At 48.4% G+C, this 18745-nt stretch overlaps 1 protein-coding gene across 2 annotated transcripts in view; it reads right to left on the reverse strand.

Moving 5' to 3' along the window:
- Window positions 1-8556, reverse strand: part of LOC141253133 (uncharacterized) — a 75399-nt gene extending 66843 nt beyond the window's left edge. For both annotated transcript variants that reach the window (XM_073670889.1, XM_073670888.1), the window contains exon 1: window positions 8413-8556. In XM_073670889.1, coding sequence (XP_073526990.1) covers window positions 8413-8458 — 46 coding nt within the window. In that variant the 5' untranslated portion in view covers window positions 8459-8556. The remainder of the gene's footprint in view (window positions 1-8412) is intronic.
- Window positions 8557-18745: the final 10189 nt, after the last annotated feature.

Here is an 18745-nt window from a genome sequence, read left to right on the forward strand (position 1 = left end):
GCAGAAGGCCACACGTAGCCATCTATACACAGCGGAAGGCCACATGTAGCCATCTATACACAGCAGGGAGCAGCACATAGCCATCTATACACGGCAGGAGGTCGCACATAGCCATCTATACATGGCAGGAGGCCACACGTAGCCATCTATACACAGAGGGAGGCCACATGTAGCCATCTATACACAGCGGGAGGCCGCAGGGCGACATCTACACATAGCAGGACGCCACATGTAGCCATCTATACACAGAGGGAGGCCACATGTAGCCATCTATACACAGCGGGAGGCCGCACGTAGCAATCTATACACAGCGGGAGGCTGCACGTAGCCATCTATACACAGCGGGAGGCCGCACGTAGCCATCTATACACTGCGGGAGGCCGCACGTTGCCATCTATATACAGTGGGAGGCCACACGTAGCCATCTATACACAGCGGGAGGCCGCACGTAGCCATCTATACACAGCGGGAGGCCGCACATAGCCATCTATACACAGCAGGAGGCCGCACGGTGCCATCTATACACAGCGGGAGGCGACACGGCACCATCTATACACAGCAGGAGGCCGCACATAGCCATCTATACACAGCAGTAGGCCGCACGTAGCCATCTATACACAGCGGGAGGCTGCACATAGCCATCTATATACAGCGGGAGGCCGCACATAGCCATCTATACACAGCAGGAGGCCGCACGTAGCCATCTATACACAGCAGGGGGCCGCACGGCGCCATCTATACACAGCGGGAGGCCACATGTAGCCATCTATACACAGCGGGAGGCCGCACATAGCCATCTATACACAGCGGGAGGCCGCACGTAGCCATCTATACACAGCAGGAGGCCGCACGTAGCCATCTATACACAGCAGGAGGCCGCACGGCGCCATCTATACACAGCGGGAGGCCACACGGCGCCATCTATACACAGCGGGAGGCCGCACTTAGCCATCTATACACAGAAGGAGGCCACAAGGCTCCATATATACACAGCGGGAGGCCGCACGGCGCCATCTACACACAGCAGGAGGCCACAGGTAGCCATCTATACACAGCGGGAGGCCGCACATAGCCATCTATACACAGCGGGAGGCCGCACGTAGCCATCTATACACAGCGGGAGGCCGCACGTAGCCATCTATACACAGCAGGAGGCCACAAGGCGCCATCTATACACAGCGGGAGGCCACACGGCGCCATCTATACACAGCGGGAGGCCGCACGTAGCCATCTATAAACGGCAGGAGGCCGCACGGCGCCATATATACACAGCGGGAGGCCGCACGGCCCCTCCCCCAGAGACAGCGGGAGGCCGCACGCAGTCACGCACACAGAAACATATACAAACATATACATACACACATTTGAAACACAAAAATACATATAAACAGACATCACACAATGATATCTGCCTACACACACACACACACACACACTCACTCAATCACACATACACGCACACTCTCACACATACACAAACACTCACACATACACACTCTCTCACACACACACTCTCTCACACACACACACACACTCTCTCACACACACACACACAGACACACACAGACTCACCATCCCCCGGCTCGGCTCCAGTCCTCCTGCTCCTCTTCGGTGCAGCACTGCAGGCCGGGCGCGCACTGCGTGATGTCACAGCTAGGAGAAACGGCCACGCACAGGGCCATGTCTCCTAGCAGTGACGCGGCCGGGCCAGCACAGGGAAGTTAACAGCTGCAGTGCTGGCCCGGCCGAAGAAGAAGCAGTGTCCGTGCGCCGCTGCTGTGGGAGCGGTCCGGGGGCCCCCCCACCACTGTCTGCCAGTATGTGCCGCGGCGCCGCACATACAGTGCCTACAAGTAGTATTCAACCCCCTGCAGATTTAGCTGGTTGACACATGCGGAATTAACTTGGCATTGTGACATTTGTACTGTAGATCAGCCTGGAAGTGGGAAATGCACTGCAGCAAATTTTTTTTTTTTTTTTTTAAAACGTAAAAAGTTAATTCAGAGTGTCATTTATTATTCAACCCCTCAAACCACAAGAATTCTGTTTGGTCCCCCTAAAGTATTAAGAAGTAGTTCAGGCACCAAGAATAATGAGCTTCACATGTGTGGATTAAAGATCTCTTTTGCCAGCCTTTTCTGACTATTTAAGACCCTCCCCAAACTTGTGAACAGCACTCAGACATGGTCAACATGGGAAAGACAAAAGAGCATTCCAAGGCCATCAGAGACAAGATCGTGGAGGGTCACAAGGCTGGCAAGGGGTACAAAACCCTTTCCAAGGAGTTGGGCCTACCTGTCTCCACTGTTGGGAGCATCATCCGTAAGTGGAAGGCTTATGGAACTACTGTTAGCCTTCCACGGCCAGGACAGCCTTTGAAAGTGTCCTCCCGTGCCGAGGCCAGGCTTGTCCGAAGAGTCAAGGCTAACCCAAGGACAACAAGGAAGGAGCTCCGGGAAGATCTCATGGCAGTGGGGACATTGGTTTCAGTCAATACCATAAGTAACATACTCCACCGCAATGGTCTCCGTTCCAGACGAGCCCGTAAGGTACCTTTACTTTCAAAGCGTCATGTCAAGGCTCGTCTACAGTTTGCTCATGATCACTTGGAGGACTCTGAGACAGACTGGTTCAAGGTTCTATGGTCTGATGAGACCAAGATCGAGATCTTTGGTGCCAACCACACACGTGACGTTTGGAGACTGGATGGCACTGCATACGACCCCAAGAATACCATCCCTACAGTCAAGCATGGTGGTGGCAGCATCATGCTGTGGGGCTGTTTCTCTGCCAAGGGGCCTGGCCATCTGGTCCGCATCCATGGGAAGATGGATAGCACGGCCTACCTGGAGATTTTGGCCAAGAACCTCCGCTCCTCCATCAAGGATCTTAAGATGGGTCGTAATTTCATCTTCCAACAAGACAACGACCCAAAGCACACAGCCAAGAAAACCAAGGCCTGGTTCAATAGGGAAAAAGTCAAGGTGTTGGAGTGGCCTAGTCAGTCTCCTGACCTTAACCCAATTGAAAACTTGTGGAAGGAGCTCAAGAATAAAGTCCACATGAGACACCCAAAGAACCTAGATAACTTGGAGAAGATCTGCATGGAGGAGTGGGCCAAGATAACTCCACAGACCTGTGCCGGCCTGATCAGGTCTTATAAAAGACGATTATTAGCTGTAATTGCAAACAAGGGTTATTCCACAAAATATTAAACATAGGGGTTGTATAATAATTGACCCACACTTTTATGTTTAAAATTTAATAAAATTCAACTGAGCAACATAACTTTTTGGTTTGTAAGATTTATGCTTCTGATCATAAAACCTACTCTCGTTTGCAGTTTGAAGGCTCTAACTTATTTGCATCTTATCAAACCAGCTAAATCTGCAGGGGGTTGAATACTACTTGTAGGCACTGTATAATGAGGGCAATCTGGCCATAGACACCCCGGAGCCCCGGGTACCATGGAGGGCCGAGGCCCGGGGCGGTAGCCCAGATTGCCCTCATTATAATCTGCCTATGCCTACGTGCCATCAATACCAAGCAGTTTATGAACAATCAACAGTCGTCTTTAGCTCCGTTCTCCTCCCTCTACTGTCCAGACTCTGCATTGTCACATTATAATAAGACACAAGAAAGTGCACTCAAAGAAATAGGACCAACTACACATAGAAAAAACTCAGCACAGACGACAGCGACTTTGCAATATGCGTTAATCACGTTTTCTCCAGCGGAGCTCCAGGTGCCGAGCGTCAGTGGAGAAAATCGCTTTCAGCAGAAGACTTCATCCACTACAAGTTCATGCTAAAAACTTATAACACTGCCCTCATCACTTCACTGGCCGACAATCCTAAATCACTCTGACATTTGGCACTCCCTCCTCAGTACTAAAGTCCTGGCCCTGATCAACAACTACATCGCTGATGATCTGCCAATTATTTCAAAGAAAAAATGTATCATAGGCCATGGAAATTGTCTGCCAATATCACGGCTCCTCTTCCCTCCTACATTTCACCAAGTTAGTTTTCCATCTTTGAATCGGTCACTGAAGAAATTGCCCAGATCCTCTCTTCATCTTGCACTACTACCTGCACCAGTGACCTTATTCCCTAATATGTCCTCCAATCCTTCTCCACAATGCCCTTCATCTCCTCCTCATCTCTGTCTACCACCTACCCGTCCTCTCCATAGTGCTACACTGTCCTACATCTTCTACTCATCTCTGTCTACCACCTACCCGTGTTCTCCACAGTGTTGCACCACCCTACATCTCCTCCTCATTTCTGTCTACCACCTACCCGTCCTCTCCATAGTGCTACGCTGCCCTACATCTTCGGTTCATCTCTATCTACCACCTACCCGTGTTCTCCACAGTGCTACACTGCCCTACATCTTCTACTCATCTCTGTCTACCACCTACCCGTCCTCTCCACAGTGCTGCACTGCCCTACATATTCTACTCATCTCTGTCTACCACCTACCCATGTTCTCCACAGTGCTACACTGCCCTACATCTTCTACTCATCTCTGTCTACCACCTACCCGTCCTCTCCATCGTGCTACACTGCCCTACATCTTCTACTCATCTCTGTCTACCACCTACCTGTCCTCTCCACAGTGCTGCACCACCCTACATCTCCTCATCTGTCTACCACCTACCTGTCCTCTCCACAGTGCTACACTGCCCTACATCTTCTACTCATCTCTGTCTACCACCTACCCATCCTCTCCACAGTGCTGCACTGTCCTATATCTTCTACTAATCTCTGTCTACCACCTACCTGTCCTCTCCATAGTGCTGCACCGTCCTGCATTTCCTCCCTCATCTCTGTTTACCACCCTACCCGTCCTCTCCACAGTGCTGCACCACCCTACATCTCCTCCCTCATCTCTGTCTACCACCTACCTGTCCTCTCCACAGTGATGCACTGTCCTACATCTCCTTCTCATCTCTGTCTATCCATATGTATGTCACTTGACAAATGTTAAGGTTTTAATATTAGAGTTAGGACTGTCCCATAAGAGTTACCGTGACGTGGTGGGATGGGTTTTACATTATTTTGATCAAAATTATGTTAACTAAATACCCTTTATTATTTATTATTTTTGCACTGTGCGATTTATTCATTTACTTCCAGTTATTTGGGTATTTTGCTTGTCTTTGGTTTTTCTCTGTCTAGTGGCCTTATGTGAACATGCATTTACATTTTGCATGCACATCAATTTACGATTCAGTTCAGACTCCCACGTGGTTTCTTTGTAGTTTAGTGTGCTTCAGTGCATATAAAGGTTTGTCCGCCCTTTGTCTGAGCTGAAAGGTTCATTCTGCCTCTCAGGTCCATGCTCTACTAGGGGTTCAGTCTCTCTGCCCTTATCCATATGTACATCACTTGACAAATGGTAAGGTTTTAATATTAGAGTTAGGACTGTCCCATAAGGGTTACCGTGACGTGGTGGGATGGCTTTTACATTATTTTGATCAAAATTATGTTAACTAAATGCCCTTTATTATTTATTATTTTTGCACTGTGCGATTTATCCATTTACTTCCAGTTATTTGGATATTTTGCTTGTCTTTGGTTTTTCTCTCTCTAGTACCTACCTGTCCTCTCCATACTGCTGCACCGTCCTACATTTCCTCCCTTATCTCTGTTTACCACCCTACCCGTCCTCTCCACAGTGCTGCACCACCCTACATCTCCTCCTCATCTCTGTCTACCACCTACTCATTCTCTCCACAGCGCTGCACCACCCTACATCTCCTCCCTCATCTCTCTCTACCACCTACCTGTCTTCTCCACAGTGCTGCACCACCTTATATCTCCTCCCTCATCTCTGTCTGCCATCTACTCATTCTCTCCACAGCGCTGCACCACCCTACATCTCCTCCCTCATCTCTGTCTACAATCTACCTGTCATCTCCACAGTGCTGCACCACCTTATATCTCCTCCCTCATCTCTGTCTACCACCTACTCATTCTCTCCACAGCGCTGCACCACCCTACATCTCCTCCCTCATCTCTGTCTACCACCTACTCATTCTCTCCACAGTGCTGCACCACCTTATATCTCCTCCCTCATCTCTGTCTACCACCTACCTGTCCTCTCCACAGTGATGCACTGTCCTACATCTCCTTCTCATCTCTGTCTACCTCTCCACAGTGCTGCACCTTCTATATCCTCTCATCTATGTTCACCACCCTACCTATCCTCTCCATCCCCATTGCAATACCGCCCTACATCTCCTCCCTCATCTCTGTCTACCACCTACCTGTCCTCTCCAAAGTGCTGCACTGTCCCACATCTCCTTCTCATCTCTGTCTACCACCTACTTGAGCTACACAGTGCTGCACCACCCTACATCTCCTCCTCATCTCTGTCTACCACCTACCTGAGCTATCGCAGTGCTGCACCACCCTACACGTCCTCTCCACAGTGCTGCACCACCCTACATCTCCTCCTTCATCTCTGTCTACCACCTACCTGAGCTATCGCAGTACTGCACCACCTTATATCTCCTCCCTCATCTCTGTCTACCACCTACTCATTCTCTCCACAGTGCTGCACCACCCTACATCTCCTCCCTCATCTCTGTCTACCACCTACCTGAACTATCGCAGTGCTGCATCACCCTACACGTCCTCTCCACAGTGCTGCACCACCCTACATCTCCTCCTCATCACTTTCTACCACCCTACACGTCCTCTCCACAGTGCTGCACCATCCTACATCTCCTCCTCATCACTTTCTATCACCCTTCCTGTCCTCTCCACAGTGCTGCACTGTCCTACATCTCCTTCCTCATCTCTGTCTACCACCAACCCATCCTCTCCACAGTGCTGCACCTCCCTACATCTGCTCCACATCTGTCTACCACCTAACCATCCTCTTTACAGTGCTGCACTGCCCTACATCTCCTCCTCATCTCTATCTACCACCCTACATGTCCTCTCCACAGTGCTGCACCACCCTACATCTCATCTCTGTCTACCACCCTACCCATCCTCTCCACCGTGTTCCACCGCCCTACACCTCCTCTTCATCTCTGCCTATCACCCTACCTGTCCTCTCCACAGTGCTGCACCACCCTACATCTCATCTCTGTCTACCACCCTACCCATCCTCTCCACCGTGTTCCACCGCCCTACATCTCCTCCTCATCTCTATCTACCACCCTACATGTCCTCTCCTGCATCCTCTATAATCCGAGACTCTCACTCCTGTTTCCAGGACTTTTCTTGTGTTGCGTCAGTTTCCTGGAATGCACAACCCTGGACAATATGGTTATTTCCCAGTATCCGTATTTTGAAACATGTTCTAAAAATGCATTTCTTTAGACCGATCTATCATATCACTAATTTACGGTAACTCTTCCCTGTTTTCCTTTCTTAACTTATCCTCAGAATCTGGTCCCTACTATTCAATTGTGGACGTAAACTGAAAAGGGCCCCTGTACAAGAACAGTATATGGGCATATTTAATGTGTGACCGAAGAGCTGGAAGTGGACCTCTTTATCTCTTGAGCCTCAGTGCAAAACGTTACACCAATGGTATGACCACCCCTGCTCCTGTCATCTGTTCCCTCATCCTCCATGCACTCAGTAGCACTTTGTATCTGGACATATAGATCCTGGCTGATGGCCGCTTCATCCAGCGTTACTGGAATCCCCCTATTTATTACAATGATGGCTGGAAGGTACACGTCAAGCACCTTTCACCTTTTATGTCCCCCCTATTTCCTGATAGATTGTAAGCTCTTGTGTTCAGGGCCCTCACTCTCACTCCTCTACTTATTGAATGATGTGTTCCTCTGTGATGGGGGATCTTGTCTGTATTTGTCCCCTCTGATGCGTCAATATGTGGAATTTACTGATGCTATAGAAATACAATTATTGTTACTGTCTCTGCGGAACATGAGCATAAAGCATCTGAGGTCAGAGACTTGGGGTGTTTGGGCGTCAGATGAGTGTTTCATCTCTACAATAACTTTCTCCCTGGTCTGGGGCTTCCATGCCAACATAGTCCAGGCCAAACTGGACGCGATGGATTGAATGAGAAATGTGCGATGGGCTTGGGGAGAAATGTGGAGAATTTTAGGCTATAAGACTCTTTTCAGATATTACCCTCTCTTCATCGATAGGAGCGACTCAATGTGATTGTAGAGAGTCAGGGGTTGTGTGTTGGTTTACAGTAAATCTGAAATATGTCTGCTACAGTTTCCTAAAAGAAAAGGGGCACAGCCAGGGTAAGGATAAAGCTGGAGACATTCCCAAAGCTTCCAGTGATATGGAGGGCCGTGCGTGTCGTAGAGAGGAGCCGGCCCAACCAATAATGGACAATACCATCGGTACCTAATGCACAACGCTACCCAATATGAGAGTGCCATATAAATAACTCCTAGATACTCACCGCTCGTCCCAGTGATCAGACACACATGGAGCAGGATGGATTTCATGACTCGCTGATCTGACAGTTGTGCTCTGTGCTGCACAGAAGAGGAAGAGTCCGGCCAGTTCCGGGTGGACGTGGTTTATGTGATTTTCTAAAGAATCCTTCTTGAGCTCTCAGAATTTCAGGTGTGAAATGTTTTTTTTTTCACACCTCATAGAACCATTCTCATGTAAAGTGTGAGAGGTGGGAGAGCAGTGAGGACAGGGCTCTCAACATGGGGGTCTGGAGACGCTCTGCAGCGTGTGGGGTCCAAGATGGCTCCTCCACCAGAGGATAAAGCCACACAGGACAGCAGTGAGGCCCACAAAAAACCCACACAAATGCATGGCAGAAATGTGGTGGGTTCCATTGTAAAGGAGGACCTTAGTGGTGAAGACCTGCAGTAAATATAGACATCCTGCAGGTGTGAAATCTGCACAGCAGCTCAGCTCTTGCTGCAGGTTTTCTGCACAGCGTGTGAATGAGAGTACATAAAATCCCATCCAAACTCTGATACCGTAATATGGAATCTGGAGGGAAAATGTGCCGAGCCCCTGCACACCCCAATGTAACTCACACCCCAACATAACACCCACCAACATATCTCACATCCTAATGTAACTCACACCCCATCATAAACAACCCCCCAACATAACACACACACACCAACATAACTCACACCCCAACAAATTGCACACATCCCAATGTAACACTCCCAAATATCTCACACCCCAATGTAACTCACACCCCAACATAACACACACACCCCAACATAACACCCACCAACACATCTCACACCCTAATGTAACTCACACCCCATCATAAACAACCCCCCAACATAGCACACACACCAACATAATACACACATCCCAACGTAACACTCCCAAATATCTCACACCCCAATGTAACACATACCCCAACAAAGCACACACATCCCAACATAACACTCCCCAACATATCTCACACCCTAATGTAACTCACACTCCAACATAATACACACATCCCAATGTAACACCCCCAACACATCTCGCACCCTAATGTAACTCACACCCCATCATAAACAACCCCCCAACATAGCACACACACACCAACATAACTCTCACCCTAACTTAACGCACACCCTAACATAAACTCCCCCAACATAACTCTCACCCCAACATAATACACACATCCCAACGCAACACTCCCAAATATCTCACACCCCAATGTAACACACACCCCAACAAAGCACACACATCCCAATGTAACACTCCCCAACATATCTCACACCCTAATGTAACTCACACCCCAACATAATACACACATCCCAATGTAACACCCCCAACACATCTCACACCCTAATGTAAGTCACACCCCATCATAAACAACCCCCCAACATAGCACACACAACCCAACATAACTCTCACCCCAACTTAATGCACACCCTAGCATAAACTCCCCCAACATAACTCACACCCCATCATAATACACACATTCCAACATAACACCCTCCAACATATCTCACACCCTAATGTAACTCACACCCCATCATAATACACACATCCCAATGTAACACCCCCAACATATCTCACACCCTAATGTAACTCACACCCCATCATAAACAACCCCCCAACATAGCACACACCCCAACATAACTCTCACCCCAACCTAACGCACACCCTAACATAACTCACCCGCCAACATAACTCACACCCCAACATAACATACACCCTAAAATAGCAGTCCCCAAATGTAACTTACACCCCAACATAACAGCTCAAAACATAACACACACCCTAAAATAGCTGCCCCCCAAGACACATCCCAACTAAACACCCCCAACATAGCTCACACACCACAATGTAACTCTCACCCCAAAGGAACTCAAACACCAATGTAACAATCAACACGTCAACGTAACACACACCCCAATGTAACTCTCATTCCAATGTAACACACACCTCAACGTAACACCCCTAAAGTAACTCTCATATCCCAACGTAACTCACATACTCCAACATGACACACACCCAACATAATTCACTCCCCAACATAACTCACGCATCCCAAGGTAACTCAGATACCCCAATGTGACACACACTACAACAATACTCACACACCCCAATGTACTGTATATCTGAAAGTATCTATCTGGGGTCTTAAGGAGCATTTACATAGGAAGATAATTGTGAATGAGTGTTGTTAATAACACTTATCTGGCCGTGTATACGAGCAAAACTCTCATTCATCGGGGGAAATGATCTTTTGTGCAGCATAAAGAAAATCATAGTTCTCGGTGATGCCTCATCGTGTGTAATCAGGATTCGCACTGCGGCCGCCTGTGTGCACCGAGTGATCTGCGACAGATCTATTACAGATTGTTCAATGTGCATCATTTACCACCGTCTGTCTGTGTAATCAGGAATTCAAATGACCACCAACAATAGAAGATTTCTGATAGGTGGTGTATCATGCTGCCAGGTGGTCCATGGAATCGGACCCTGACTTTATGTGCCTGGCTATAACTGTGTCTGTTACATCGCAGTGTGTCTCACTGTGAATGGTTGTTTATGGTTGTAAATGATTGTATCTGACTGTGTGCCAGGCTCTATATCCGACTGATACTATCTGTGTGTGAGTGACTGAATGTGTGAATCACTGTGAAAATCTGTGCATCTGACCGTGACTGTCTGGCTCTGACTGTCTGGCCCTGACTGTCTGGTTGTGACTGCCTGGCTGTGACTGGCTGGCTGTGACTGTCTGGATGTTACTGGCTGTGACTGGCTGGCTGTGACTGGCTGGCTGTGACTGTTTAGTTGTGACTGCCTGGTTGTGATAGTCTGGCTGTGACTATCTGGCTGTGACTGTCTGGTTGTGACTGTCTGGCTCTGGCTGTCTGGTTGTGACTGTCTGGCTGTGACTGGCTGGCTGTGACTGTCTGGATGTTACTGGCTGTGACTGGCTGGCTGTGACTGGCTGGCTGTGACTGTCTAGTTGTGACTGCCTGGTTGTGATCGTCTGGTTGTGACTGTCTGGCTGTGACTGTCTGGCTGTGACTATCTGGTTGTGACTGTCTGGCTGTGACTGTCTGTGACTGCCTGGTTGTGATCGTCTGGCTGCGACTGTCTGGCTGTGACTGTCTGGTTGTGACTGTCTGGCTGTGACTGTCTGGTTGTGACTGTCTGGTTGTGATCGTCTGGCTGTGACTGTCTGGTTGTGACTGTCTGGCTGTGACTGTCTGGTTGTGACTGCCTGGTTGTGATCGCCTGGCTGTGACTGTCTGGCTGTAACTGTCTAGTTGTGACTGCCTGGTTGAGATCGTCTGGCTGTGACTGTCTGGCTGTGACTGTGTGCCTGACTACATAGATAAGCTGCTCCTCACTGGTGACTGGTGAATGTGGCTTGCTCAGGCTTGTGGTTGTCATTGGTCTCCTATGTTCACTGTTATTTCACTACCCTCTGTATCTCCCCTTTTATGATTACGCTACATGGAGCCCATCCGTCCATATGTGCTGTGGGAGGAGATGGCACAGGCCCTTCTGGATGGACAACCCATTTATAAGGGGTGTTTGGGCACTGCTTATAAACAGCAGTCCATGGCCTGGAGCTTCCTCTTTCATCCTGGAAGCTTCGCTCCGGCCGCCCTGTCAGCAGTTCTGTAATTCTTGTGGTTTTACACTCCCGGTCAAGTTCAAGATGTTTACTCCGCTCTCTGTTGCAGATATTATATCATTGACGCGCCCCCTGGGGCCGTGGGGTACTCGGTAGTCGAGCCGGTCCTTTTCGGGATAGTCACAGCGGCAGTGACCCGGTCCGTGGCTCAGGGCGGTCAATCAATGAAAAGTACAGTTGGGGGAATAAAGAAAAGGGAAATAAAGTTTGTGATATGCGGCTATATGGGGCCACCGCTGCTGTTCAGATCCACTGGGGCTTATGGTGACGCAGCAGAGATGGTTCAGCTCTCCACGGGCAGAGCTCAGCTCCAGGGCAGTTTATAGTGATTGATGAGGTAGATGTTGCTGGTGTAGTGCAAGGCAGGTGACGCAGTAATTAAGTGAAGGACACAGCGGGGTGCAGTCTTCAAGTATTTACTCACAGTTATCAAGATGCTCCAGGTTACAACTGCCGAATTATAACCGCCGACGTCATCCTGCGTCCTCCGGGGAAGTGATCCAGCCAACTCTCAGATATCTTAGGATATAGCACTTGAACGGGTGTACCTTCCCAGGTCATCTCCCTGCGCTGGCTCTCACCCTCCTGCCATGCGCCTCACACACAGTGTCCCAAGCCAGTGGCCACGGGCCTTGTTGGGTGACGTCCTTTCTGTCCCCTTGGTCCTATATGGCCACCTTTTCAGCGATTGTGTGTGGTTTTTGGCTACGGCACATGAAGATATCTCAACCTCCGGTTTGCTAGCTGAGTCTTGCAGTCCTCCACTAACCTGGGGCCGGTCCCCTACTGTGGCCTGATCCCTCCACGGTCAGCGTGAACTCGGACGCACGGGTGGCATCCCGCACTCGCCGTGCCCCTGGGATCCTTTCTCTCTCTGGAGCCTTTCTCACTGCTCCGGTATTCTCTCCCCCTGGGCCTCTCTGACTGGACCCTACTCCTCACTCTCCACTGAACTCCTTTCAACTCCTCTAGAACTCCTAAATCCTTCTAGATGTTTCTACCCTTGCTTTTATACTCATCTGTCAGTGCTCCCCTAAACTACTTCCTCAACCCACCTCCTCTACTAAGTTCCACCCTCCTCACAGGGACCAGGCCTGTGCTCACCCTTAGGAGCTATCTGGACCTTCCCTAAGGAGTGGTGTGTGTTGGATGTGAGTGTTTGGGTCTCGGGTAGTGCTCCCTCCTTACCTGAGAGTGGGGTACCACACCTCTGGATGAGGTGCAGTACCTCTGTGGTTACTGGACCCGCAGGGGCGCCACATCATCATCAGGTCTAATAATGTTGAATAAAAGGTGGAAGGTGGATGGTGGACTTGTGTAATGGGAGTCATTTGGCAAATATACCTGCTTCCAGGAAAATATGATGTAACCATGTGCCTTACACAGCTGGAAAAGAAAACTGAAGCTGCGACCGACCCCTGGCCAACAAGAATTTTATGTGTTTTATTTGAGTTATAGCTCAACAGTCTGACTGTAAATGATTGTGACCAACTGTGTGTGACTGTGTGTGACTGCCTGACTATGAATGACTGTGAACAACTTTGTCTAACTGACTGTGACTGACTGTGTGTGACTTTGAGAGACTGCCCGACTTTGAATGACTGTGTCCGTGATCAACTGTGTGTCCAACTGAAACTGTATGTCTGACTGCGAATCTGTTTGAATCTGTTACTGACTGTGACTGACTGGCTATGAATCACTGTGTGTGACTGTGACTGGCTATGAATCACTGTGTGTGATTGTGACTGACTGGCTATGAATCACTGTGTGACTGTGACTGACTGGCTATGAAACACTGTGTGTGACTGTGACTGACTGGCTATGAATCACTGTGTGTGACTGTGACTGACTGGCTATGAAACACTGTGTGTGACTGTGACTGACTGACTATGAATCACTGTGTGTGACTGTGACTGACTGGCTAAGAATCACTGTGTGTGACTGACTGGCTATGAATCACTGTGTGTGACTGTGACTGACAGGCTATGAATCACTGTGTGACTGTGACTGACTGGCTATGAATGACTGTGTGAGACTGTGACTGACTGGCTATGAATCACTGTGTGTGACTGTGACTGACTGGCTATGAATCACTGTGTGTGACTGTGACTGACTGGCTATGAATCACTGTGTGTGACTGTGACTGACTGGCTATGAATCACTGTGTGTGACTGTCACTGGCTATGAATCACTGTGTGTGACTGTGACTGACTGGCTATGAATCACTGTGCTACTGTGACTGACTGGCTATGAATCACTGTGTGTGACTGTGACTGACTGGCTATGAATCACTGTGTTTGATTGTGACTGACTGGCTATGAATCACTGTGTGTGACTGCGACTGACAGGCTATGAATCACTGTGTGTGGCTGTGACTGACTGGCTATGAATTACTATGTGTGACTGTGACTGACTGGCTATGAATCACTGTGTGTGACTGTGACTGACAGGCTATGAATCACTGGGTGACTGACTGACTGGCTATGAATCACTGTGTGTGACTGTGACTGACTGGCTATGAATCACTGTGTGTGACTGTGACTGACTGGCTATGAATCACTGTGTGTGACTGTGACTGACTGGCTATGAATCACTGTGTGTGACTGTGACTGACTGGCTATGAATCACTGTGTGTGACTGTGACTGACTGGCTATGAATCACTGTGTGTGACTGTGACTGACTGGCTATGAATCACTGTGTGTGACTGACTGGCTATGAATCACTGTGTGTGACTGTGACTGACTGGCTATGAATCAATGTGTGTGACTGTGACTGACTGGCTATGAATCACTGTGTGTGACTGTGACTGGCTATGAATCACTGTGACTGACTGGCTATGAATCACTGTGTGTGACTGTGAGTGACTGGCTATGAATCACTGTGTGTGACTGTGACTGACTGGCTATGAAACACTGTGGGTGACTGTGACTGACTGGCTATGAATCACTGTGTGTGACTGTGACTGACTGGCTATGAATCACTGTGTGTGACTGTGACTGACTGGCTATGAATCACTGGGTGTGACTGTCACTGGCTATGAATCACTGTGTGTGACTATGACTGACTGGCTATGAATCACTGTGCTACTGTGACTGACTGTCTATGAATCACTGTGTGTGACTGTGACTGACTGGCTATGAATCACTGTGTTTGATTGTGACTGACTGGCTATGAAACACTGTGTGTGACTGTGACTAACTGGCTATGAATCACTGTGTGTGACTGCGACTGACTGGCTATGAAACACTGTGTGTGACTGTGACTAACTGGCTATGAATCACTGTGTGTGACTGCGACTGACTGGCTATGAATCACTGTGTGTGACTGTGACTGACTGGCTATGAATTACTATGTGTGACTGTGACTGACTGGCTATGAATCACTGTGTGTGACTGTGACTGACAGGCTATGAATCACTGGGTGACTGACTGACTGGCTATGAATCACTGTGTGTGACTGTGACTGACTGGCTATGAATCACTGTGTGACTGTGACTGGCTGGCTATGAATCACTGTGTGTGACTGTGACTGACTGGCTATGAATCACTGTGTTTGATTGTGACTGACTGGCTATGAAACACTGTGTGTGACTGACTAACTGGCTATAAATCACTGTGTGTGACTGCGACTGACTGGCTATGAATCACTGTGTGTGACTGTGACTGACTGGCTATGAATTACTATGTGTGACTGTGACTGACTGGCTATGAATCACTGTGTGTGACTGTGACTGACAGGCTATGAATCACTGTGTGTGACTGTGACTGACTGGCTATGAATCACTGTGTGTGACTGTGACTGACTGGCTATGAATCAATGTGTGTGACTGTGACTGACTGGCTCTGAATCACTGTGTGTGACTGTGACTGGCTATGAATCAATGTGACTGTGACTGACTGGCTATGAATCACTGTGTGTGACTGTGACTGACTGGCTGTGAAACACTGTGTGTGACTGTGACTGACTGGCTATGAATCACTGTGTGTGACTGTGAATGACTGGCTATGAATCACTGTGTGTGACTGTGACTGACTGTCTATGAATTACTATGTGTGACTGTGACTGACTGGCTATGAATCACTGTGCATGACTGTGAATGACTGGCTATGAATCACTGTGTGACTGTGACTACCTATGAATCATTGTGTGCGACTGTGAGTGACTGGCTATGAATCACTGTGTGTGACTGTGACTGACTGGCTATGAATCACTGTGTGACTGTGACTGGCTATGAATCACTGTGTGTGACTGTGACTGACAGGCTATGAATCACTGTGTGTGACTGTGACTGACTGTCTATGAATCACTGTGTGTGACTGTGACTGACTGGCTATAAAACACTGTGTGTGACTGTGACTGACTGGCTATGAATCACTGTGTGTGACTGACTGGCTATGAATCACTGTGTGACTGTGACTGACTGGCTATGAATCACTGTGTGTGACTGATTGGCTATGAATCACTGTGTGTGACTGTGACTGACAGGCTATGAATCACTGTGTGACTGTGACTGACTGGCTATGAATCACTGTGTGACTGTGACTGACTGGCTATGAATCAATGTGTGTGACTGACTGGCTATGAATCACTGTGTGACTGTGACTGACTGGCTATGAATCACTGTGTGTGACTTTGACTGACTGGCTATGAATCACTGTGTGTGACCGTGACTGGCTATGAATCACTGTGACTGACTAACTGGCTATGAATCACTGTGTGTGACTGCGACTGACTGGCTATGAATCACTGTGTGTGACTGTGACTGACTGGCTATGAATCACTGTGTGTGACTGTGACTGACTGGCTATGAATCACTGTGTTTGACTGTGACTGACTGGCTATGAAACACTGTGTGTTACTGTGACTTACTGGCTATGAATCGCTGTGTGTGACTGTGACTGACTGGCTATGAATCACTGTGTGACTGTGACTGGCTTGCTATGAATAACTGTGTGTGACTGTGACTGACTGGCTATGAATGACTGTGTGTGACTGTGACTGACTGGCTATGAATCACTATGTGTGACTGTGACTGACTGGCTATGAATCACTGTGTGTGACTGACTGACTGGCTATGAATCACTGTGTGTGACTGTGACTGACTGGCTATGAATCACTGTGTGTGACTGTGACTGACTGGCTATGAATCACTGTGTGTGACTGTGACTGACTGGCTATGAATCAATGTGTGTGACTGTGACTGACTGGCTCTGAATCACTGTGTGTGACTGTGACTGGCTATGAATCAATGTGACTGTGACTGACTGGCTATGAATCACTGTGTGTGACTGTGACTGACTGGCTATGAAACACTGTGTGTGACTGTGACTGACTGGCTATGAATCACTGTGTGTGACTGTGAATGACTGGCTATGAATCACTGTGTGTGACTGTGACTGACTGTCTATGAATTACTATGTGTGACTGTGACTGACTGGCTATGAATCACTGTGCATGACTGTGACTGACTGGCTATGAATCACTGTGTGACTGTGACTACCTATGAATCATTGTGTGCGACTGTGAGTGACTGGCTATGAATCACTGTGTGTGACTGTGACTGACTGGCTATGAATCACTGTGTGACTGTGACTGGCTATGAATCACTGTGTGTGACTGTGACTGACTGGCTATGAATCACTGTGTGTGACTGTGACTGACTGTCTATGAATCACTGTGTCTGACTGTGACTGACTGGCTATGAATCACTGTGTGTGACTGTGACTGACTGGCTATGAATCACTGTGTGTGACTGACTGGCTATGAATCACTGTGTGTGACTGTGACTGACCGGCTATGAATCACTGTGTGTGACTGACTGGCTATGAATCACTGTGTGTGACTGTGACTGACAGGCTATGAATCACTGTGTGACTGTGACTGACTGGCTATGAATCACTGTGTGACTGTGACTGACTGGCTATGAATCAATGTGTGTGACTGCCTGGCTGTGAATCACTGTGTGACTGTGACTGACTGGCTATGAATCACTGTGTGTGACTTTGACTGACTGGCTATGAATCACTGTGTGTGACTGTGACTGGCTATGAATCACTGTGACTGTGACTGACTGGCTTTGAATCACTGTGTGTGACTGTGACTGACTGGCTATGAATCACTGTGTGTGACTGTGACTGACTGGCTGTGAATCACTGTGTGTGACTGTGACTGACTGGCTATGAATCACTGTGTTTGACTGTGACTGACTGGCTATGAAACACTGTGTGTGACTGTGACTTACTGGCTATGAATCGCTGTGTGTGACTGTGACTGACTGGCTATGAATCACTGTGTGACTGTGACTGGTTGGCTATGAATAACTGTGTGTGACTGTGACTGACTGGCTATGAATCACTGTGTGTGACTGTGACTGACTGGCTATGAATCACTGTGTGTGACTGTGACTGACTGGCTATGAATCACTGTGTGTGACTGTGACTGACTGGCTATGAATCACTGTGTGTGACTGTGACTGACTGGCTATGAATCAATGTGTGTGACTGTGACTGACTGGCTATGAATCACTGTGTGTGACTGTGACTGGCTATGAATCAATGTGACTGTGACTGACTGGCTATGAATCACTGTGTGTGACTGTGACTGACTGTCTATGAATTAGTATGTGTGACTGTGACTGACTGGCTATGAATCACTGTTCAT

This window comes from Phyllobates terribilis, unplaced genomic scaffold (genome assembly GCF_046119375.1).
Source record: "Phyllobates terribilis strain yellow unplaced genomic scaffold, ASM4611937v1 Scaffold_2__4_contigs__length_985480577, whole genome shotgun sequence".
Taxonomy (NCBI): Eukaryota; Metazoa; Chordata; class Amphibia; order Anura; family Dendrobatidae; genus Phyllobates; species Phyllobates terribilis.